The 24258-nt window shown below is 33.1% G+C and overlaps 2 protein-coding genes across 11 annotated transcripts; both read left to right on the top strand.

Moving 5' to 3' along the window:
• Positions 1-246: 246 nt before the first annotated feature.
• Positions 247-5393, top strand: LOC139877057 (uncharacterized). 7 transcript variants are annotated; one of them, XM_071864460.1, is made up of 11 exons: positions 247-306; positions 484-627; positions 840-1116; positions 1330-1493; positions 2812-2926; positions 3004-3238; positions 3627-3667; positions 3876-4033; positions 4788-4902; positions 5021-5074; positions 5154-5393. In XM_071864460.1, exons 3-10 carry the CDS (start codon positions 850-852, stop codon positions 5066-5068), a joined length of 1143 nt encoding a protein of 380 aa, XP_071720561.1. In that variant the 5' UTR covers positions 247-306; positions 484-627; positions 840-849; the 3' UTR covers positions 5069-5074; positions 5154-5393. The 7 variants fall into 7 exon arrangements, with proteins under 7 accessions (XP_071720561.1, XP_071720562.1, XP_071720564.1 ...); XM_071864461.1 differs by having other exon boundaries at positions 5137-5393; XM_071864463.1 differs by lacking the exon at positions 5021-5074.
• Positions 5394-21165: 15772 nt separating this feature from the next.
• Positions 21166-23359, top strand: LOC139877793 (uncharacterized). 4 transcript variants are annotated; one of them, XM_071865212.1, is made up of 3 exons: positions 21166-21200; positions 22034-22219; positions 23060-23359. In XM_071865212.1, exons 1-3 carry the CDS (start codon positions 21183-21185, stop codon positions 23177-23179), a joined length of 324 nt encoding a protein of 107 aa, XP_071721313.1. In that variant the 5' UTR covers positions 21166-21182; the 3' UTR covers positions 23180-23359. The 4 variants fall into 4 exon arrangements, 2 of the variants coding, with proteins under 2 accessions (XP_071721313.1, XP_071721314.1); XR_011768777.1 differs by lacking the exon at positions 21166-21200 and adding an exon at positions 21326-21428; XR_011768778.1 differs by lacking the exon at positions 21166-21200 and adding an exon at positions 21326-21428 and having other exon boundaries at positions 22034-22394.
• The last annotated feature ends 899 nt before the right edge of the window (positions 23360-24258 follow it).

Raw genomic sequence — 24258 nt, 5'->3', positions numbered from 1 at the left:
TAGATAAAAGTTATTCATGTTGTTTTTTAATACAAACATAAAGGACCGCAAATTCTGTCCAAATATAAATAAAATATACCCCGTATTATAATCAGAGTAACAGAGTTTGCTTTAGGGAGCTGATTCGTACACCACCATTTTTAGCCATACACCACTAAACGTGCATCAGACAGTTGTATAGTACAGTACTTTAAAGCACAACTAGTGGTGTATGGCTAAAACTTGGTGGTGTACGAATCATCACCCTTTGCTTTAAGCCCTGCCGTTGAAAAAGAGTTTGTTTCAACCCTAAAAGTACATACACAGGTACATCGTCTGTTCTCCCAGCTCTTCTTAAGAGACAGTCGCCACTCTCTAGTTTCAATATTTTTCATATTTTTATCCATGGGATTTGTACTAATTTGAATTATTATGGCTTTCTTTTGATTAACTGATTGTTGATTCCTTTTTCACAAATCTATCTTAAACTATCACCAAATACAGAGCACCTGTTGATGCTTTGAGTTCATCGACAATTTGACACGATTGAATTTATAGAGATACTAAATCGATGAACCAGAGATTAAGGGGCGTACTGAGAAGAGTCCAACTTTATCTCTAAATCAGCTAAGGGGAATACTAAATTAGGTTCTGCTACGTATCTTTGAGTATTCAGAACATATATATATATATACATATAATCTTGTTTACGTGTTTAAATTATATGCTAAACCATTTCCTTGAGAGAGATTCTTTCCGATTCTTTGTTTACGTATGCTAGTTTGCGAAATTAAGTTAGTTATATGTATATATAGTGTCTTTAATTAATATCAATGATAAACCATATCTTATTCTTTTAGAACACGAATAATGGTGGATGGGAAGAAAGGGGTGTTGGCTTTGGATAAAAAGAACTCGGTCAAAGAGCTAATCAATGAGTTTCAGACTAACTGCAAAAAGTTGAGTAAATGTTTTCCCAAACCATCTTTATCTATGGAGGCTGCCGTCACTACCATCAAGGCCGTCGTACCTACCATCATCAAGGAGACCTGCATAGGTGGAGCCATGGGTTTATTTACGGAATCGGTTTACAGGGGAGCCGTCAAAACTCTTTCCATTAGTATACCATCTACAAAGGTATATATACTATGCTACTAATGAACACCTTGGTTATTAATTATCAATCTCAGAGTTTTAAAAAGGGAAAGGGCCTTTTCAGCTGGTGCGTAGTAGCGCACTTCCGTTTTTCCTTAACTAGTAGGGGTCCTGTGGTTCCCACATTTGAATTACATATGAAAACTCAATTACTGGTATACGTTTTTGAAAATCTTTTGTTGTATGTACTTGCAGGAACTTGCAGATTTAGGAGACTACCGTCCGTTGATACAATCTTTCTTAGCAGGAAAGAACCTTGAACATGTCCGTAATCTTGCTGTAGTGTCTGGTGTTTATGCAACCGTATCTTGTCTCTCGAGAAAAATAAGAGGCAAGGAGGATGACAATGTCGAAACATGGTAACCTTATGCTAAGTAGTTTATCATTATTATTTTTTTCATTTGAGAACCTACTTGACTAGAACTTGTAAGATATTTTTAGTTAAATCTAGGTATGTGATCCACTTTGCAACAACAACAACAACAACAACAAAACTAAATTCCACAAAAGTGGGGTATGTGGGAGGTAAGATGTAGACAATCCTTCCCCTACCCTAGAATAAAGAGAAGTCATTTCTCCACCCAGAGTGATACACCCCAAGAGTAGAGAAAGTCCTCCATTTTGATGTTCTACGGATAGAGAGATTGCTTCCGAATGGACCTCCGTTCAATAAGTAGTTTTTAAAAAGTGTGAGACGCCATGAAAATGGTAAAATCAAATTTTCATCGGTTTTAAACCTGCCTGAAGTTGAAGTTCAATTTAGGCTTTAAGGACAGTCAAGTCGTCAATAAATCGACGCTTGCTGTTGACTCGATTAATGGAGCCATTCAGCCATTATGTGATCCACTTTGCGAACCGACTAATCCCAGCGTGACCGCTCGATTTGCGGGTGGCCTGAGTGGTCGTTGGTGAACCTTGTGGCCAATAGGTTTATATGTTTTTCTCCTAGGATTCAAACTTGGTACCTCTAGATATTTTCGCCTCTAAAGACCAAGTCTTTAGCCCTAGAAACAAAGTCTTGACACCTAAACCATACATGCTATATCCTCCCAGGCTCTCATCACCTCTTAAACATGAATTTTTTTTTTTTTTTTTTTTTTTTTTTTTTTTTTTTTTTTTTGTGAGGGTTTACCAAGATGTATAACAACTTCGGTTGGTGACTCCATTCGATTGTACTCATACAATGGATCCGCTTTAATTGTTCCCGGACAAAATAAATATGAAGTTTTTGGAAAACATAATTATTACTACTTACTTTTACATACAATGACATTCTTTCTCTTAGCTAATTAATTCATTTTTTTTTCATTTACATAGTTTAAATTATTAGTCAGTTTGGAATGACCTGAACAGAAAAAATGAACTACAAATTTGAAACTAAGAGAATATATAAGCAAAGCTAAAAGTACAATGGGAAATGGGACATAAAAAAGTACTTTGGGGAAGAAGATAGAGTTTCTTTTTGCGAAATAACAAGAACTAAAAAGTTGAAGAAGAAGAAGAGAGAAAGATGAATGTTCGTCGTGTTATAAATTAACTAAACTCATAGTGAATTACCTAGACTTGGTGTATATAGAGATGCATATTAGACAGTGTACATCTCATGTGTATGGAACTTAGTTGAGCATGTCTTTAATATGATCTCACACTCATCTGTGTGTATGTGTATCATTGCAGTATGTTGGCCAGTTTTGGAGCTGGAGTGGCTTTATCATTGGTTACTGGTATGAGGGGTCCTAGTGTGATATCACTTGGTGTATTTTTCGCACTTGTGGATGGTGCAATGTATCAGGTGATCATCATGCTACTTCTTCTTTCACATTTCCTTGCAAAATAAATTGATAAATATATATATACACATACTTGCAGGCCGAGCAATCATTAAAACCTCAACCAAAAATTATAGTGGATGCAAAGAAAGGGGTGGTTGCTTTAGATAAAGAGCTAATCAATGATCATGAGTTACAGACTAACTTCAAACAAGCTTCACCCGTTGCGGCTGCTGCCCCTATCATCGATGCGGTCGCTCGATGTACTGCTATTCCCATTAGTGAAACCTGCGTAGGCTGCTTCTTCGGTTTATTTACCGAATTGCTTTACAAGACAACAACAACAACAACAACAAAACCCAATACCACATAAGTGGTGTATGGGGGAGGTGAGATGTAGACAATCCTTCCCCTAACCGAGAATAAAGACAAGTCATTTCTCCACCCAGAGTGAAAAACACTCTCAAAAGTAGAGAAAGTCATCCCTCTCTCTATTCGACGGATAAAGAGATTGCTTCCGAGTGGACCTCCGGCCAATAAGTAGGAAAAAGTTTTTTATAAAATAAAATAAATTGAGACGCCATGAAAATGGTAAAATCAAATTTCCATGGGTTTTAAATCCTGCCTGAAATTTAATTTAGGCTCTAAAGTCAGTCAAGTCGCCAATAAATCGACGCTTGCTGTCGACTCAATAACTAGAGCCGATCGAATTGCTTTACAAGAATTCCCTCAAATTTCTTTCCCTTAGTCCACCGTCTTCAACGGTATATATATACAACGTACTAAATAATTAATGAACTTACCATACCCTGTTTCGTGGAATTTGATATTATTCTAGTTGTACTAATAATTAAAATGCTTATTAATTGTATGTACCTCGATTAAAATAAAATTACATCTGAATTATGAAAGCTTTACTTAATTACTGATATAAGTTTTTGAAAATCTTTTTGTTGTACGTATGACATATAGCAACTTGCACGTCTCGGAGAGTACCGTCCATTGGTACAGTCTTTCTTAGCTGGCGCAAGCCTCGAACATGTCCGTAATTTTGCTGTTTTATCAAGTGTTAGTGCAACCATAACTTGTCTCGCCAAAGAAATAAGAGGCAAGGAGGATGTCCAAACATGGTAATATATTAACCTTATGCAAAGCAGTTAACTTTTTTTTCTTGTTCATACCAACATGTATGTATATGTCTCTTTGCCTCTTTGGTATGCATGTGTTTATGAATTTAAAAAATATTTTCTTCTTCAAACTGAACTTTTTTTTTTTTTTTTTTTTTTTTTTTTTTTTTTTTTAAATTGAGTCTGTACACACAGATTGAAAAAACAAAAAAAGTTTTTAGTGCTTTTTTAAAAAAATGTATTATTTTTGTTATCTGTGCTCACAGATTGAAGTTTAGCATGTGAGTAGACTGGGAAAAAAATTAAAATAAAAAGGATTTTAATTTTTTTTTCAATCCGCTTATAGATTGAAGTTCAATATGTGGGTAGACTGAGTTTTTTTTTTTTTTTCAATAAAGATAAAATTAGATTTTTTTTCCATCTGCTCATAGTTTGAAGTTCAGTCTGTGGGCAGACAAAAAAAAATTAAAAAATTTTTATTTTTAATTTTTTTTAAATAAATATTTTTTTTCAATCCACTCACAGATTGAAGTTCAGGACTGGATTTTTTTTTTTTCAGTCTGTGCACACACTGAAAAACAGGTGCAAGTGCATTCAATATGTGTTCTTACCCTTAATTTCACATAAGGTGAAATTAGATGAGAATAATCTTTTAGGCACTATCTATGAGAATTTAGATGTTCTATATGGGAAATTAGATGAGCATGCTCTTAATTTGCTAGTTATTATAAGTTTACACATTTATGTGTTATTGTAGTATCGTAGCCGGTTTTGCTTCTGGAGTGGCTATATCATTGGTTACTGGTATGAGAGGTCCTGGTGTTATATCAGTTGGTGTTATTTGTGCACTCATGAATGGTGGAATGTATAAGGTGATCATCATGTTGCTACGTCTTCCTTCACGCAAAAATAAATAGGTTTATCTAGCTAGTTCATTGGTCATATATAATAGCTCTAACAGGTTAAAGTGGTTGAATTCTTTAAAACTAGGTAAGGATGAAAGGGATCAGTAATGCTCTAAAAGAAGTCAACATCTAAATTAAGGTCTTAATCTTGCTACCTTCAAGTAAAAATTATATCTTAATGCTAACTGAAAGTACTGGTAGTATTTTTTAATGTGTAGGAGGGAGGTGAAAAAGAGGTAGGACAACATGGTTGAGATCTTCATCTAATCAGCATCTCGTTTTGAGGTTGAAGAGTACGAAACTAAATTTCATAATATTTGGTTATTGTCGAAAACTTACTATTTTTACATTGAGGCTTTGATGATTTGTGGATGCTTAGCGGAATCTCCATTTCTTTTACATTGTTAGTCATGTCAGTATTCTTTTTGATTTATAAACATAAGGTAGCTGTTACATGCTCTGTAGATGTAATTAAGCATGATAATCATTCTAGCTATTGCTAAAACTTGTAACAGGTAAATTTTCTTTCTAAGTACGTGAATACAATCATTTTGATTTGAGAAATCTCTAAGATATGAGAGTACTGGATCTCAACTTTTAGTTAAATCTCATGTTCACATAATCACATGTGTATTCATGTCGCGAAGTGCGTTCCATAGTGAAGTAAACATGATTGTGACCCTATTTCATTTTCAAAGATACAGAAATCTAGCTTAGTCTTACGTGGGCACATTCATAGAGTTTGTTTGTCTTGAGTCTTTGATCAGCAACATCTTTGACATCATCTTTTTTTTTTCCAAAAAAAAGAATACTATAGTTTTTTTTATACAAAACAACGATAGACAAAAACAAAACACGCAGAGCCAACAAAACACAACCACCTCGGCACCAAACAACTACAACAAACAAAACCAAAACACTGACGAACCTAACAAAAGGAAAAAATAAACCATCTAACCCTCCACCCGAGACCTACAAAACATATAACCACATCGAACAAGCTAAACAAGAACACACCACCACGAATCACAAACCATCCGTGAAGTTCTTTAACTCGGCCCCTTGGACCTTTTTATTCTTTACCTTTTTTGCTTTAGCAACCATCTTAGAATTGATAATCTTGCTTTCAACACGAGATCCCTCCATACCTTTCATGACCAAATTGAAGAAACCTTCGTAGTCGTCAATGAAGGACCAATGACATCTTTACCAATGTGCAAAAACGTCTGGAGAAAAGCCATACTCGATCATCTGATTAATACCCGAAACGTCACCAGGCCACTTCATTGACCCAAACTTGGGTTGAAGCATATTCCACAACGTCCAAATCCACCTTAATAAGTTTTTGAATATTGTTATGAAACCGCACAAAACCCGCCGAAATGACCGGCTATTTTGTGAACATTACTAGACGAAATGAACTCCGCCAGGACGCCTCTTATTTCAACCCATACAAATTGATAAAAGCAGGCAGCCATATCGGTCAGGAAAGAATACACTACTAGACGAACCACATCTCTTAAAGCAGCTTTGAGGGTCGTTTCACTAATGATAATCTTTGATGCCAAATACATTCAAAGATATTAAGTGGATGGATATACAGGTGTTGCGTTGCCTAATTTTTCAGTCCATGTTGGGATACGATTCATTCTCGTAATAACCAAGTTGATTGGTATCATGTTGTCTGGTTTGCTCAGTGTGTTCCCCGTCACACGTTCCTGGTTTGGTTGCTAATGGGTCAAAATTTGAAGACTCGAGATAAGCTTAAGAGGTGGGAGATTCGGCCGAATGACGTTCTGGTTTTCCCTTTATGCTTAGCTGAGCCGGACTCCCATGATCATTTGTTTTTTCGTTGTCCGTTCGCTGCTCAGACATGTTCATGTGTTCTGCATTATATGGGGATAAATTGTCCTTCTTACGATTGGAAGGACATTGTCAATATGTTACGCTTGGATGCGAGTCGCAAGAATGCCTCGTCTATTACTGTTAAGCTCTTATTTGATGCTAATGTATATTTTCTTTGGCATGAACGTAATAAAAGAATTTTCAACAAGAAGAATCGTACGCATCAGCAGCTGTTCGAGATCATTTATGCAAATGTTCGGCTAAAGATTATGGCAATCTCTTGGAAGGATTCAAGTTCGGTGAGGATGATGAAGTCTTCATGGAAAGTCCCGTAACTTGGTTTTGTTTCTGAGTGCAGGCTTTTGTTCAGCTTGTGTGGTTTTGTTTGGTGTTGGCCCTGCGTGGCTAGTTGTTGGCTAGGGTGTTTTTCTCTGGTCGTTCTTGTTCTTTATCATTATACTAAAATGACCCGTAGAATCACGGGTATGTTTAAACAAAACAGTTTAATGGTATATTTTAGGTATTAAGTGAATTTAAACGCCAAAGTTATTTAGTTTAATGACCCGGCGGATTCCGACTAAGAAACTTCTCGTTATTTTTTTAAACACATTGATGTACTTAACTTGGTCGGAATAAATGAAGTACATTTATTCCCTCACCATCATCTTCCAATATTCATCACAATTACTATTTTCTTTGTCATAAAAGCCTACATTAGAACCTTTTATTGAGACGTGTATTTCGTATACATATATAACTTGATTAATTTCGTAAAAAAAACCATATTTGAATTTGAATAATAATACAATAATAATAATAATTAATAATTAATGAGAGTGATTTTTTTCCCCTAAGAAATGAAATAAATAAATAAGTAGATTTAATTTAATTAGTCATTATTTAGATTAATTTAAATTAATGACATCACCTTAAGGGCTTAGATTTTTTTCTTTAACTTTTTAATTTTTTCTTAATAAAAAAATTAACCTAATAATGACATCATCATTTTAAGATTTTAATAGAAACTATATAATAGATAGATAGATAGATATCTTATTGGGTTATATATAATATTCATCTTTACCAACCCAAAAAAAAAAAAAAAAAAAAAACATTCATGTTCGTTCTTTTTGTTTTTGAAATTTTTAAAAATCTATTTTTCAATTAAACTGGTAAAGGTCGAATTTCAGTCCAACCGGTGTGACCTATTAAACTCTACGATTAAATAAGATGGAATATAATTATTGATATTTTACAATAAAATTTATCAAAAGTTTCATATAGCCTTTCCAAATAATTAAGTTTTAAGACTTTTGATTTCATTTGTACTATTTAATTACTCCGTATCATCTGTATAGTCTAATAAACCTCTAAAATTATGACATCATTATTAAGCTAAATTAGCCTTTCATTTTTATAATGATGATGTCATAATTATATATTAATTTAATTAAAACAATTTTATACTTTTATAAAAGGAAATATTAATCTCTCCAAAATTGTAATTTTATTTTTCTAAAAAAATTTAAAAAGCATTTATTATTATTATTAATTATTATTAAAAATATAAATATAAATATTAACTTTGAGCGAACTTTATGTTTGTAAAATCAACGACAAGTTTCTTAGTCGGAATCCGTGGTTCCACGGGGCAATAAACTAAATGACTTTAATATTTACATCACTTAATACCTAAAACATATCATTAAACTGTTTCGTTTAAATAAACCCGTGTTTTCACGGGTCATTTCACTAGTTATCATATAAAGCTCAACTAAGATAATATCATCAAAATACACAACCCAAGCTTTAAAAAAATCAAAAGAAGAAAAATTAAAAAAATCAGAAAAATTCGAGACCGATGTCATTATTCTAATTAATTAAGAACTAAAATAAAAATTGTACAATTAATTTGAAAGCTTTTTATAAAATATAATATTTTAATTTGAATTTAAATTTAAAATTTGAATTTGAATTTAAATTGAAGCTTTTTAAATGTTAAACATGGACGAATATAACATAAACATGGACCCTTATACACGTTAAATTTATTGATACAAATAAAAAGATGATATTATGGCTGGAGGTCCTTACGGAAGCTATCTCTCTACCCTGGATTAGAGAGAGTGATGATATTCTCTTTCGGTGGGTGGAGAATTTTTCTCAACTCGTGGCTAGATAGATGGCTTCTCTTCTATTCTAGGGTAGATGAATGATTGTCTATAGCTCACCTCCCCCATACCTCGCATGTGCGAGATTGAGTATTGTTGTTGTTGTTGTTGTTGTTGTTGTTGTAAAAAGATAATATTAATTTACCAATACGAAAAAGTCCTAATTAACTTTTATTCTATTTACATAACTATTTTGAGAAAACTAATATATATATATATATATATATATATATATATATATATATATATATATATATATATATATATATATATATATATATATATATATATATATATATATATATATATATATATATATATATATATATGGGCACGATCAATGTGGAAGTAACCAATCGGGAAAAAGCGGGGGGAAGTAAAAAAATTTATTTTTTCGCTTTTTTTTTTGGAAAATTTTTTCAGGCATCAAGATCACACGAAAATATGAACATCTAAAAAAGACACTTCGTGATGAATGTTATTATTTTGGCGAAAAAACAATCGATAAAAATAACATTCAAGATAATATTGTTCGTGAAAAATGTTAACGTTTTTTTTCTTCATGTTTTGTGAAGTAAAATTTAGCCCGATTTAGAGTTTAGAGTTTAGGGTTTAGGGTTTGGTGTTTTGGGTTTAGTCCCTAAACCCCAAACCCTAAACCCTAAACCATAAACTCTAAACCGTCCGTGTTAAAAACTTAATCTAAATCCTAAATCTAAACCCTAAACCCTAAATTTCTAAATCCTAATATCTAAACCCTATAAACCCTAAAATCTAAAACCCTAATATCTAAACCTCAATATACGCTAGAAAAACACGATAATTGTTATATATTACTTCTTCGAGCGTTTTCTCGCAAAAATAAAAACATTTATCACAAAGTGTCTTTATTAAATGTTCATATTTTCATCCAATCTATAATTTTAGCGAACAAAGTTTTTTCAAAAAACGAAAAAAATAAATTGCTTCCCACCGCTTCCCCCCGATTGGTTACTTCCCCCTTGATCCTACCAATATATATATATATATATGTATATATATACATATATATATATATATATATATATATATATATATATATATATATATATATATATATATATATATATATATATATGTATATATATATATATATGTATATACATATATATATGTATACATATACATATGTATATGTATACATATGTATATGTATACATATACATATGTATATATATATATATATATATATATATATATATATATATATATATATATATATATAATCTTAAAAGCTATTAACAAGAGTTAATAAAACACCCCTATTGGCTCCCTACTTACTGTTTGCTCGTCCTATCCTCTCACAATTTTTTTTATTATTTATATTTAATTTAATGTTTGATTTAAATTACACAATATACGGAGTATTACGGACACAACTGAAAGCTGATCCCTTAGAGCACCTGGAGTCGCCTAATTTTTTCAGCGTTAACCCAATTTAACGGTGGGGACGGTGGTTCCACCCAATCCCCGCCGGCGTTAAACCACCGTTAAAGGTGTTTAACGTCGGCCACCGTCACCCACCCGACGCTGTTTCTGCTTCTTTTTCTTTTTTTTTTTCTTTTCAATCTTTTTTCCTTTTGTTATTTGATTTTTGCAGGTGTGTTTACTGTTTAGGAAGAAGAAGAAGAAGAGGCGTTTCAGTTGGGAAGATGAAGAATACGGAGTAAATTAAATAATCAGTTAAATAATACGGAGTAAATGAATTACGGAGTATATACTAAAAGATAAAAGGATAAATACAAATATTAAAAATGAATTAAATAAAAAGAATTGGAAAAAATGGCTGAATTTTAGGCCATTAAAAATGGCAAAAAAAAAAAAAGGGCTGAATTTTTTTTTTTTAAAAATTGGGCCAATTTTTTTTAAAAATAAATCACAATGATACTTTTTATTAATTTATATTATATTTTTTGTTAGTTAAATAAATCAAATAATAAATAAAAGTATAAAAATAAATTAAATAATAATAATTAAATAATGATTTAACACTGAGATTTAACACTGAACCATTTTCACTGTTTTGGCTTCAGTATTAAATCCAGTGTTAAATTTAACACTGACATTTAATACCGAACGACTCCCTCTGCCTTATTGGTCCATCCCAACAATTTCATTTTTTTTTTCTATAAAAAAACGTGTCACGCAGCATTTGGGGTTTTTTTGCCATGCCCCTTGCATTAACGCGTGTCATGGTGCATGTGGGGTTTTTATGCCAGCTCATGCATCCCCCAAATATCTATCCTCAATATCTATTACCAGTTCATATACAATTATCTTATTTTAAAAAAATGTACTCCGTATAACTTATTCCTCTCCATCAAAATATACTATGTATTCCTCTCCATGAAAGTGTAGCAGGTTAGCTCTTTAGCGAGAACATGATTCTACAATCAAAATCACCTGCTATCACAAATCGGACCTTCTTAAATGCGTCGCAAACACGGTCGCCAACGACGTCGTCATCGTGGCCATCTTCATCGTCTCAAAACTTCAGCCTTCAAGTATTTCCGTCTTTTGTTTTAAATTTTATGTATGATATGATGAGTTGTTTGTTTGTTTAATTAAGAATTTAGATAATGAAGAGCTGCTTATTACATATCGGAGCCGCTTATTTTCGTCGCAAACACCGTCACCGGGTATCACATATTGGAGCCGCTTATTATTGTTACATAGCGAGTAACTAACAATTTGATTTTTTTTTTTTTTTTTCGTTTATGAAAGAAGGTACTAAGAAAGGGATAAAAATCCTAGTAATTACCAACGCTCTTTTTATATTCATGTAGCTCTACAATTCAGATAATTGCTGTTAGTTTCAGAATCATGCTTTTTTGACAAACATCAATTATCTCTTGCATACCAAGTGTTTGCTATAATACCTTAATGAAAAAAATAGAGGCTCGCAATGTTAGAAATGCTTTCGTGAAAGATGAATGTCATTTGTAAGTAAGCTCCAACTTATAATCGTACATATTTCGTTTAATATTATACTAAGTACAGAGTATATATTTTTTTTTATAGGGAATAAAGTGACATCTGCTGCTTCCAAATGAGTTGAAAAGTTAGAGGGTAAGATGTACTTTCAAAGTTCGTTTTGCTTTTGTATACTTTAGTAGGTTTACTTTTAACAACTTAATACAGAGGTTATAAGTCAGGAAGGAACATATACGTCAATTGCAATACATATTGTGATTGGAGTATTAAACAAAAATTGTCATAGGTATGATCATTAGTACTCTGTATAAAAAAGTAAAATAACAAACTCATTTCATTTTATGTTAGTATTGGAAGTATTGATTTGGATCAGAATATACACTGCAGGTTAGATATAGCAATTGGTAACATCCGGTATGTCAATTAATTGCAACCATTGTAATAGCCTCTCAGACTTGAGATCAAGGTAATTTTTCTATTTTTGAATTGAATATACTCATCATTATTGTTATTGTATAATTAGGTAAGGTATGTATTTGCTAATAATAATGCTAACTCTGGGTATCTTTGGTAGAGAAAACTTGCTCAATGATTAGAACGAGTCACGTCGGTGGATCTGCACCCATTGAAGACTTCTACCGATCAGTATACGAGTACGTAACTTCACAACTCATATACATTTGCATTAATACCTTATGGTGGGAGCTTGTATTTTTGGTGGTCAATATATAAACTCATGATGCTGTTATTAGGTCTGGTGTAACTGTTTTTGCATGTCGGCAGTTTGTTTCACTAACTTTGTGTGGTAGTTAGTCATATGATGAAATACGACCGTTAATTTCGGTCACAAATTTCAACTTTGTGGGTCACTTTGTTATAATGGTTGCATCAAACGATGGTTGAAACTGAAATTTGTTGAACAACATTTACGAAAGATATGGAAGATCACAATATGGAACAGTTGGTAGTTAGATCACGGGATGGAACGATTGGTATAATGTATATTTTACCTTTTCGAATCAAAGTGAAGGTTAGTTTGTAATTTTGTATACTTATCTTTATGATTTTGTTTTCTATGCGCACTTATTCTGTCCACTTTTTTACATATTGCCTTTAACTTTATGTACTAACAGGGAACTAACTACCAAGTATCAACGGGTTGTCAACATCGGTTTCGAAGGTGGTGCAACCAAACGTGGTTAGGTTTTGTAAGTTTTAGTAGTTGATGTACAAGATTATGTTCAAGTGATCAGTAAATTCTTTTTAGCAAAGAATGATATCTTTCAGCAATATAACAATAGGAGCAACATTTTTCAGCAATCATTGTATACCTTTCTGACTGCTACCACACAAAAAATATGGTGTCCTTGACATAATTATTTTTTTGTATCAAGTTCGATGTAAATACGTTTTTAATTTTACCGCCGCGAAGCGCAGTCACCATTTCTCTTGTTCGTAACATCGGTTAACTTTTAGGTATGCATCTTAATTTTTAGAAAATTACAAAAAAGACTAAGTTGCGGATCTTGTGTCAATCACGTGTTTAACTTAACTGTTAGATAGTAACGATCGTTAAAATCCGAGACCATTCGTGTATTATGTATATAAGTTGGGACCAAACATTATCGTTCTAAACTTTTGTCACCATCCCGATTTCTGGTATAAAGTTTTGGGACCAACTACGAAATTTTTTCTATACACTAGATACTATATCAATACGTTCGTTGTAAATATGGTACTCCGTAACCAATTGCGAGCAAAAAAGAAAACGACGATACGAAAACACTAAACGTCAATGAACCTTCCACTTTTAGCTAAAAAATAAAAATAATGACATGACATGAAGCTTACTGATGATACGATATAAATTAATCAACGATGAACGTTTTGTGCAAGTAATTGTTACATTATTAAGTTTAAACACATTTTTTAAGTAGAAAAAATAATTTACAAGAACCCACAACATAGCTATGTGATTGGACCATGAGTTTTTTGCAAGATGTCTCAATCATGTGTAGGACGAATATTTAGTGGTGGTCAGAGAAAGGTTGAAAACAGACATAAAGTGATCCCGATGAGTAGCGTACATATATCATAGTATGAGATCGGAAAACTGATCTTCCGGATACTCTGGAGAAAACTTTCTTATTTATAAAATAATTTTTGTTATAATTCAGTAGGCTTATAACTACCTTTAGTGGTTTGATTCTTGATGTTATAATTCAGTAGGCTTATAACTACCTTTAGTGGTTTGATTCTTGATGTTATAATTCAGTAGGCTTATAACTACCTTTAGTGATTTGATTCTTGATTTAGAATACTAATAATGAAGTGTAAGAACAAAGATGATAATGGAGAGAAAGAAAGAAACACTTTGTAAGTGTGAGAAATGGTGCAAGTTTAATGCTTGCATTCATGAGTATTTATAGCCTAAAATCTCAATATAAAAATACATACTTTGTGTACCAAAATTGACTATATGTATACACCAAAATTGACTATCCATATCTATATTATTATTATTATTATAACACTCCCCCTTGGATAGCAATTTTATTTTGTTGAAGATCAACTATAAATTACTGCCTCGTTAAAAACCTTGCTAAAGAAAACCCAGTGGGAAAAAACTTTAGCTAAGGGAAAAAGAGTGCAGCATGGAGTTGACTCCCCCTCAAGTAGACATCGTTTCAGCTGTTACATCTTTTGAACATGTCTCATGCCAATGTTATGAACGTGTGTTCTGAAAATAGCAGTTGGAAGTGCTTTCGTGAAAAGATCAGCAGAGTTTTTGCTAGATTGCACATATCTCATTTCAATCTGGTTGTCCTTAATGAGATTTTGAGTGTATGAGAAGAATCTAGGTGGTATGTGTTTTGTTCGGTCACTTTTGATATACCCTTCTTTCATCTGTGCTATGCAAGCTGCATTATCTTCATAGATAGTTGTTGGACTTTTATCGCGTTCTAGTCCACAAGAATCAGTAATGAGTTGTGTCATTGATCTCAACCAAAAACATTCTCGAGTAGCTTCATGTAATGCAATCACTTCGGCATGATTTGACGATGTAGCAACAAGTGTTTGTTTTTGAGAACGCCATGATATTGCAGTACCTCCATTTAGGAATACATATCCAGTTTGAGATTTAGCTTTATGTGGATCAGATAAATAACCTGCATCTGCATAACCAACCAAATCTTGTTTTGATTCGTTAGAATAAAATAATCCTAAATCAGTAGTTCCTCGAAGGTATCGAAATATGTGTTTGATCCCATTCCAGTGTCTTTTGGTAGGAGCAGAGCTGAACCTTGCCAACAAATTAACTGCAAAAGAAATGTCAGGTCTTGTACAATTTGTAAGATACATAAGAGCTCCAATTGCACTAAGATATGGTACTTCTGGTCCAAGAATATCTTCATGATCTTCACATGGACGAAATGGATCAGTTTCAACATTGAGTGATCTAACAACCATAGGAGTACTTAATGGTTTTGCCTTGTCCATATTGAAATGTTTCAAAATCTCTTCAGTATATGTTGTTTGATGTACAAGTAAACCATTAGGCATATGCTCAATTTGTAAACCAAGGCAATACTTGGTTTTTCCGAGATCTTTCATTTCAAATTCTTTCTTTAGAAGTTGAATGGCTTCATAGATCTCTTTATTTGTACCTATGATGTTAAGATCATCAACATAAACAGCTATGATCACATATCCGGATGTTGTTTTCTTAATGAAAACACAAGGGCAAGTAAGGTTATTTGTATACCCTTTGCTTATCAAGTAATCACTTAATCGGCTATACCACATACGTCACGATTGTTTTAACCCATATAAAGATCTTTGTAATTTAATTGAATACATTTCTTTGGGTTTTGCATTTGATGCTTCTGGTACCTTAAATCCTTCAGGTATCTTCATATATATATCACTATCAAGTGATCCATATAGGTAAGCAGTCACAACATCCATGAGATGCATTTCTAAATTTTTAGAAACTGCCAGGCTGATTAAGTACCTAAAAGTAATTGCATCCATAACAGGGGAATAAGTTTCTTCATAATCAATTCCCGGTCTTTGAGAAAAACCTTGAGCTACAAGTCTAGCTTTATACCTTGTAACTTCATTTTTCTCATTTCTTTTTCGGACAAAAATCCATCTGTATCATACAGGTTTCACATCTTTAGGAGTGAGAATGATGGATCCGAAAACTTTTTTCTTTTATTGAGTGATTCTAATTCAGCTCGTATTGCTTCTTTTCATTGAGCCCAATCATGTCTATTTTGACATTCAACCATAGATGTTGGTTCTGGATCATCATCATTATTCATGATGTCATATGCAACATTAAATGAAAATTTCTCATCAAGATTTTTCATTTCATTTCGGTTCCATAATATTTTTGAATATGCATAATTGATTGCAATTTCTGTATTGACATCATCAATCTCCTCTGCAGTAGGAGTACTGATTTGTGGTTCTTCTTGAACACTTTCTTTTACTTCATTATCAGCTGATTTTCTTTTTCGAGGATTTTTATCCTTTGAACCAATTAGTCTTTCACGTTTTTGACGTGGCAAAGATTCATGAGTGACGTTATTGCCAGCTTTTGAAATTTCAATTCGAGCTGGAGTATTTACTGCTGGTATATATGATTTTGTCACCGTTTTTGTATCTGTAAATGCATCAGGCAATTGATTTGCAAGTTCTTGTATATGCATTATCTTTTGAACTTCTGTCTCGCATTCTTTTGTGCGAGGATCAAGATACTTTAATTGAGGTTCACACCATGAAACATCATTTTCTTTATTTTTCATTTCTCCCCCTAATATAGGGAACAATGTTTCATTAAAATGACAATCAGCAAAACGTGCTGTAAAAACGTCACCTGTCATAGGTTCAATATACCTTAATATTGAAGATGTTTCATATCCAACATATATTCCCAACCTCCTTTGAGGACCCATTTTTGTACGTTGTGGTGTCGCAATTGGAACATACACTGCACAACCAAATGTTCTAAGATGGGAAATATTTGGCTCTTGACCAAAAGCGAGTTGTAGGGGGGAATATTTATGACTTGCACTTGGTCTGATGCGAATCAATGCAGCAGCATGTAAAATTGCATGACCCCATATAGATACATGGAGTTTTGTTCTCATTATCAATGGTCTAGCGATTAACTGTAAACGTTTAATCAATGACTCGGCTAAACCATTTTGTGTATGCACATGAGCAACAGAATGTTCAACAACAATTCCTATAGACATGCAATAGTCATTAAATGCTTGAGATGTAAATTCACCAGCATTATCAAGTCTCACCCTTTTAATGGTGTAATCAGGAAAATGAGCTCTCAATTTAATAATTTGGGCAAGAAATTTTGCAAATGCCACATTACGGCTTGATAACAGACAAACATGAGACCATCTGCTAGATGCGTCTATTAGAACCATGAAATATCTAAATGGTCCACATGGTGGATGAATTGGTCCACATATATCACCTTGAATTCTTTCAAGAAACATTGGTGATTCTTTCTCAACCTTAAGTGGTGAGGGTCTAGTTATCAATTTTCCAAGAGAGCAAGATGTACATGGAACCATTGTATCATGATGGATTTTTCTATCCTTTAGTGGATGTCCATGAGTACATTCAATAATCCTTTTCATCATTGTTGATCCTGGATGGCCTAATCTGTTATGCCATAAACTGAATACACCAGGATCAATATATTTTTCGTTAACTACCATATGTATTTCTGGTACATTTATATGTGTATAATGTAATCCAGAACTAAGTCTTGGCAGTTTTTCAACCACATGACTCTTGTCAGTGTTACTTAAATATTTCTCATTTTCTGTTGTCACTGACTGATAATCATACCCGTTAAGGTATATGTCGGAGAAACTTAATAAATTTCTGCTTGACTTGGGAGAAAATAAGGCATCATTTATTAAAAATTTTGTACCATTTGGTAGTATGAAATTTGCCTTTCCTATCCCTTTTATCAAGTTAGCAGGTCCTGATATTGTATGTATAGTTCCTTCCGTTGGTTTTAGATCAATAAAATATTTCTCGGATTTAAGTATAGTGTGTGTAGTTCCACTGTCTGCTATACAGAGATCTCCACCACTTGATTGATGTTGTATTCCAGCAAAATTCATATTGAACTTCATATATAAGAAATAAATAGTGAGTACATTAATATTACACAATATTTTAAACGCAAATAGATAGTACTGAAACATTTAGCAAACATAATGACAAAGACAGACGATATTAAATCGTTTATTTTTCAAAAGACACACAACTTAAACATTCAAGAAATCTTCATATAAATCAGATGGTTTCTCAGTGACTGTTGGATCAATATTATCCACAAAATTTACTTCCTTTTCTTTACCTTTCAGCGAATCCTGATACATCTTAACAAGATGTTTAGATGTTCGGCAAGTATTAGCCCAGTGGCCCATTCTACCACATCTGTAGCAAGATTCTTCAGAATTTTTAGAAGAATTTTCTTCAACATCTTGTTTAATGGGCTTGTTTTGTGGTTGATATTTATATTTTCGTGGATTACTATTTCTTTGACCACCACGGCCACGACCACGACCACGTCCACGCCCATTACCATTACCATAAGGATGGTTTCTACCATAGTTATGGCTTTTGGCATGATGATGGTGATGGTTATTATAACCACGACCTTGCCCGCGTCCTTGTCCCTGTTTATAATTATTTGCAGTATTTGCTTCAGGGATTGCAAGTGTACCAGTAGGACGGGATTGCTGATTTTTCATTAATAGCTCATCATTTTGCTCTGCAACTAAGAGATATGAATTAAGTTCAGGATATGTTTTGAACTTTAGCATTCTCAAATTTCTTTGCACTGTGATGTTTGCAGCATTCATTGTGGAGAAAGTTTTCTCCATCATGTCTGCATCACTAATTTCATGTCCACAGAATTTAAGTTGTGAACATGTATTATACAGAGCTGAGCTGTATTCATTTACTTTCTTAAAGTCTTGGAACCTTAATGTTCTCCATTGTTCCATTGCAGCTGGAAGTAAAATTTCTCTTTGATTATTGAATCTGCTTTTGAGACCTTCCCATAAAACATGGGGATCTTCTACAGTCACATAATTATTTTGTAAGCATTCATCAATATGTTGATGAATAAAGCAACATGCCGTAGCTTGTTCTTTTTCAGAACAAGTGTTGTTTTCATTTATGGTTTCAAGAATGCCCATTGATTTAAGATGCATTTTTACTTTTATAACCCATGGCATGTAGTTGTTTCCAGTTGATTCTAAAGGAGTAAATTTAAGCTTTTCCAGATTCGACATTTTCTATTATCAAAAATTAAAACAAACATCATGATAAATTAGAGTCAATTTATATTCATAAGTATATAAACATTAAACATAAATTTAATATAACATAAATGATAAGTAGGTGACAGTGTCGACCATGTGTAAGCAATCATAAATAAATGTTATATAACAAAAATATAAATATTAGTAAACATAAATGAAAATTTGGCGACAGTGTCGACCATATATTTTTTCAGGTGGTATAACCGACCTATATCATTCTGGTGGTATAACCGACCATATATCATTTTGGTGGTATAACCGACCATATATCATTTTGGTGGTATAACCGACCATATATCATTTTGGTGGCAGAGCCAACCATATTTAGTATTAAGATTATCGTGCTGATAACGTGTTATAATTCAGTAGGCTTATAACTACCTTTAGTGGTTTGATTCTTGATGTTATAATTCAGTAGGCTTATAACTACCTTTAGTGGTTTGATTCTTGATGTTATAATTCAGTAGGCTTATAACTACCTTTAGTGATTTGATTCTTGATTTAGAATACTAATAATGAAGTGTAAGAACAAAGATGATAATGGAGAGAAAGAAAGAAACACTTTGTAAGTGTGAGAAATGGTGCAAGTTTAATGCTTGCATTCATGAGTATTTATAGCCTAAAATCTCAATATAAAAATACATACTTTGTGTACCAAAATTGACTATATGTATACACCAAAATTGACTATCCATATCTATATTATTATTATTATTATAACAATTTTTAAAAATCTGAAGGGTTATTGGTAGAAAAATGAGGTAAATATTTAATATTTAACAATTTTTGAAAGAGTCACACGTTTAAACTAACTTTCCTCCGTGATTACGGGGTAATCTGTCGTATGATGATAACAAGTCCTTCCATTCTACAAATTGCAATCTTTCAAACATAAAATCCTAAGGAGAGGGAGAACATTAATTAGTTTAAGGAAATGCAAGGTTTATGGATGGGCTTTCAAGCAGTAGCATTCGTTTTCAATATTATAGTTTCGCGTTACGACTTCGGTCGATCGAAGGTATGGCTTTTTACCCGCTTCATATTATAATTTGTAGTACGGGCGATCGGGGGAGGCTCTCGACTATTGTCAAACTTCTTTTGTATGTCTTTTTTTCCCGAAGATCTAGAATATTTTATTATCGAGAGGAAGTTCATTAGAAATATGAAAATTCCTATAAAAGAAACCTAACTAAAGTTCCCGGCAATACAACAAAAGTAAGACCTAAATCAATAAACAAAAGCATCGCAAACAAACTAAACCAAAAAAGGGGATATGGTAACCAATCAAGACGAAGATCGAATGATTAGAAATCATCTACAAGAACCTAAACCGAACACGAGGTCACACATCCTTAATAAATTTCGAGGAGGATTCCATTTCCGCTCCCTCAACGGACTTCTTCTTTCTTTGTTTTTTAATTTTAGCTGGAAACTTGGGAGGATCGTTTAAATTAATAACGGTGCTCTCTTAAACGCTTTATATGTTGTCCATCATTTTAACGAAAGCCTAAATTGAGAAATCTGAAACATTGGGCTTCCTAACTCCCGCTTTTCAAATCACCAGTTTTATCCAAAGGTTAAGCTAGTTTTGTTAACTGATTAATGAGAATTATTGTTGGATATATAATCCAGAGTAATCATATATACGTGTGTTAGTTAATCATACATAGGTCGAGTAATCATACATAGGTCGAGTCTAAAAGGATGTAATGCTAAAGTCTAAAATCTAAAACTACGAGGGTCTGAAGTATTATGTTTAAGAGTATACAGGTTCAATTAGAAAATATTAGGTCATATTTATAAGTTGCATTTTTGGAAAGCCCTAATCCCAAATTTCATTTCTTTTTGTGCAAAAATGGCTGAGGTAGAGGATTCGAAGGAGATGCTATCTTTTTCGGAGGTATCAACAATCAACAATTGTTTATAGCCTTTGAAATCAATTAATTTTAGTTTCTCTATCTAACTTTCTTAGTTTTTTTTTTTTTGAAAGGCAAGGTTAGTTGTTAGTTGTTAGACTCGAACTTGGAAACATGGATACCAATGAAGCAAGGCCTCATTGGCAACTATTCTTCAGGAATTTTTTAAATTAGTGCCCAAGCCAAAAGTTGAGAATGCAGACACGAGTGAGGTATATATTTTTATTAGCTTCATCAGTTCAACATATATACGAGAAATAAATCCACTGTATCAGTTTTTTTTTTATTCAAACTCCTTTGATCAACATTTTTTTTTTTCTATAAAATTGGTCAAAAAACAGAGTTTTGGGATATCCAACAATACCATAATCACATGGAACTGACAATAAAGTTCAATGAAGTTGAATAACAACAGCTGATGATGGTACTGAACCCTAATTTTAAACTTAATTGGGGCAAAATGAACACGTTACTAAAAATAGAAATCTCACGTGATAGAACCCTAAATTAGCTTCCACCGTCCTTTTAAGTTCAAAATTTTCATCGGATTTAAGGTATCTATTTGTGGTAGTTTTGTACGCGTTTGTTGTGTTACTGATTAGTTGTTTTCGCTTCTTCTAAATTTGCAATTGGAAGAGACGAGATAACATACTTGATTAAAATCAGTTGGAGCAGTACGTTATCTAAACCATTGAAATTGATCAACGTGATAATCATGTATTTATTATTATGGTAGTTTTGTACGTGTTTGTTTCGTAAACCTTTTATTAACAACGAATTGATCAACTTTCAAAACCTCTTGTTTTCACTTAATTAGACGAAGTTAACTGATACAATCTTAGACAAATTGGTGCCGAAACCAAAAAAGAAGGAAGTTGTGGCTCCTAGCGGTGAGGTGTTGGAGGTTTCGAAAGATCCTTTGAAGGCTGGTGAGGTGTTGGAGGTTTCGAAAGATCCTTTGAAGGCTGAACGACAGGTGCTGAAGAATATTGTTCCCTGGCAGGTACTCCATATGGTGTGTGTGTGCGCGCGCGCGTGTGTGTCAGGATGGGCAAAAATCCCAAAAAAATGGGAAACCGTACAGGTGTCGTAAACCGAACCGATAGGGTTCCGGTTCATGGTTTTGGGGCTAATCGGTTTTGGTACAATCGGGATCGGTACCGGGAAACCAAGATAAGGTACCGAATTTTGTGAAGTGACCACCTAAGTAGGTGGATATGTGATTTTTTTTTAATGTAATTTATGTAATGTGTTATTCATATGCAGTTGAATTTTATGAAACCATTTGTATATTTTTTCACAAGTGTTGCAGTGATCATCCATCATGTTTTGACCAATTATAAAGTTTGATGACCAATTATATATTGTTTCTGGAACCAAAACTCAAAATTCAATTATAAAGCTTAATCAAACTCAAAAGTCAATTATAGTTTGTTTCTCTATACAAACAAAAAGGTTGATCACCAATTATAAAGCTTAATCAATCGTCCTCTTTTGAAAAGCTATCGCTATAATGCGAACTAAATTGGTACTGCATTATATAAATCTGTAACACATTATATGACTACAATGAACCACTGCCATATTTGATAATGATTTCAATTTTGGCACTAAATTGTAAATACCCCAAAAAATCCGCTTTACGTAAATCGGTTCGGTATTCGTTTTCGGTATGGTACGGTTCGTTACCGGTACCGATCTCATCCCTAGTGAGAGTGTGTGTGTGTGTGTGTGTGTGTGTGTGTGTGTGTTTATATGCATTGAGTTACATATGCGAATGTTTATGTATTTAATTCACATAGGCGATTTTTGTATTAATAACAGTTGTTCCTGTTGTTTATAGGTCTATGCGATTGGAGGTTTCTTCATATTAAAATGGGTTTGGGGTCGATGGAAAAAGCCATCTAATGGAGACCCACCATCTGGAACAACATCTGAAGACCCACAAGAAAGAACCTGTTAGTGCTGTGTATGATCGGTAGGCTGACCATATGAATTCTGACTAAGGCTTGTGAGGTATTTTGTATGTTATCTGTTAGTGATGTGTATCATCGTTTTGTTCCCACAAGAACCTTTTACTATGGTTTTGATAACCTAGAAGTTATTGATCTAGTTTCTTTTTGTTGTAATGATATATAATATGACATGCTATATCCAATGCTTAGGTTAATTCTCTTGAATTTTGTCACTGGTGGTCTTTTGGAGTGTGGCCTTTCTCTTGAAAGTAAAGGCTTGTTCTATTTGTAGTTGGACTATCACATTTCTGTCCCTCAAATGCACATGGTCTATTAGGAATGCCTCTTCATTTAGTTATCGGTTCCTTTTTTTTTTCGAAAAGCAAAGATTTCTTATTAAAACTTTAAACAAGCAATTAGAGTTATTCATTCTGTATATTTGTTCGTCTCATTTTTTGTATGTGGATGGTGGCTTTTCATAATTTTTTTAAAAAGTGTTTTAAAGACGGTCAAAATACCTCCTTAGCAAACCATTGAGTGAGCAGTTCAGGTTATAACCTTATTAGCCATGTTCCCAAGTTATCTCATTGGTTAATGTCAGATGTTAGCCATGATCTCAAGTTATAACTTATAAGACTGTCATTATCGGGAGCTTCCTTAAGAGCCGTTGGAGCTCCCTTGCCAAGCCGTTGGAAGACACCACTACTAGCAACATGTCGTTAGAACTCCTTTGAAGCACCGTCCTTCAACATGTCGTTGCCAATGTACCACGGAGCATATATACCTTTTATTTATTGTACAAAATACATTATGAGTTGTACATTTACATACTAACTAATAGATAAAAGTTATGAATAGTAACTAGGGGCATTTTCGACTTTTCACCTTTTTTTTAATTTTAACTAAATTTCATTTTACCAACAACGCCCCCACACTTTTTTGAAAAATTCAAATCGACCCCCTAAACAGGGGAGTAAAGTGTCAAATAATCATTTTCATAAGAATCTTAAATAAACTACACCCAAATATTCAACGGGTCATATCTTCTCGCTCGCAACGAGTTAAATTTTTCCAACACCATCGTTAA

This window comes from Rutidosis leptorrhynchoides, chromosome 11 (genome assembly GCF_046630445.1).
Source record: "Rutidosis leptorrhynchoides isolate AG116_Rl617_1_P2 chromosome 11, CSIRO_AGI_Rlap_v1, whole genome shotgun sequence".
NCBI classification, from domain to species: domain Eukaryota; kingdom Viridiplantae; phylum Streptophyta; class Magnoliopsida; order Asterales; family Asteraceae; genus Rutidosis; species Rutidosis leptorrhynchoides.
Note: the sequence above shows the minus strand (reverse complement) of the source record. Positions and strands in the feature narration are given on the sequence as shown.

Coding starts and splice junctions, on each gene's coding strand:
- LOC139877057 (XM_071864460.1), top strand. CDS start 850: ATGGTGGATGGGAAGAAAGGGGTGTTGGCTTTGGATAAAAAGAACTCG. Junction 1,117..1,329: donor TTAGTATACCATCTACAAAG/GTATATATACTA, acceptor ATGTACTTGCAG/GAACTTGCAGATTTAGGAGA. Junction 2,927..3,003: donor TGGATGGTGCAATGTATCAG/GTGATCATCATG, acceptor ACATACTTGCAG/GCCGAGCAATCATTAAAACC.
- LOC139877793 (XM_071865212.1), top strand. Junction 22,220..23,059: donor AGAATATTGTTCCCTGGCAG/GTACTCCATATG, acceptor TGTTGTTTATAG/GTCTATGCGATTGGAGGTTT.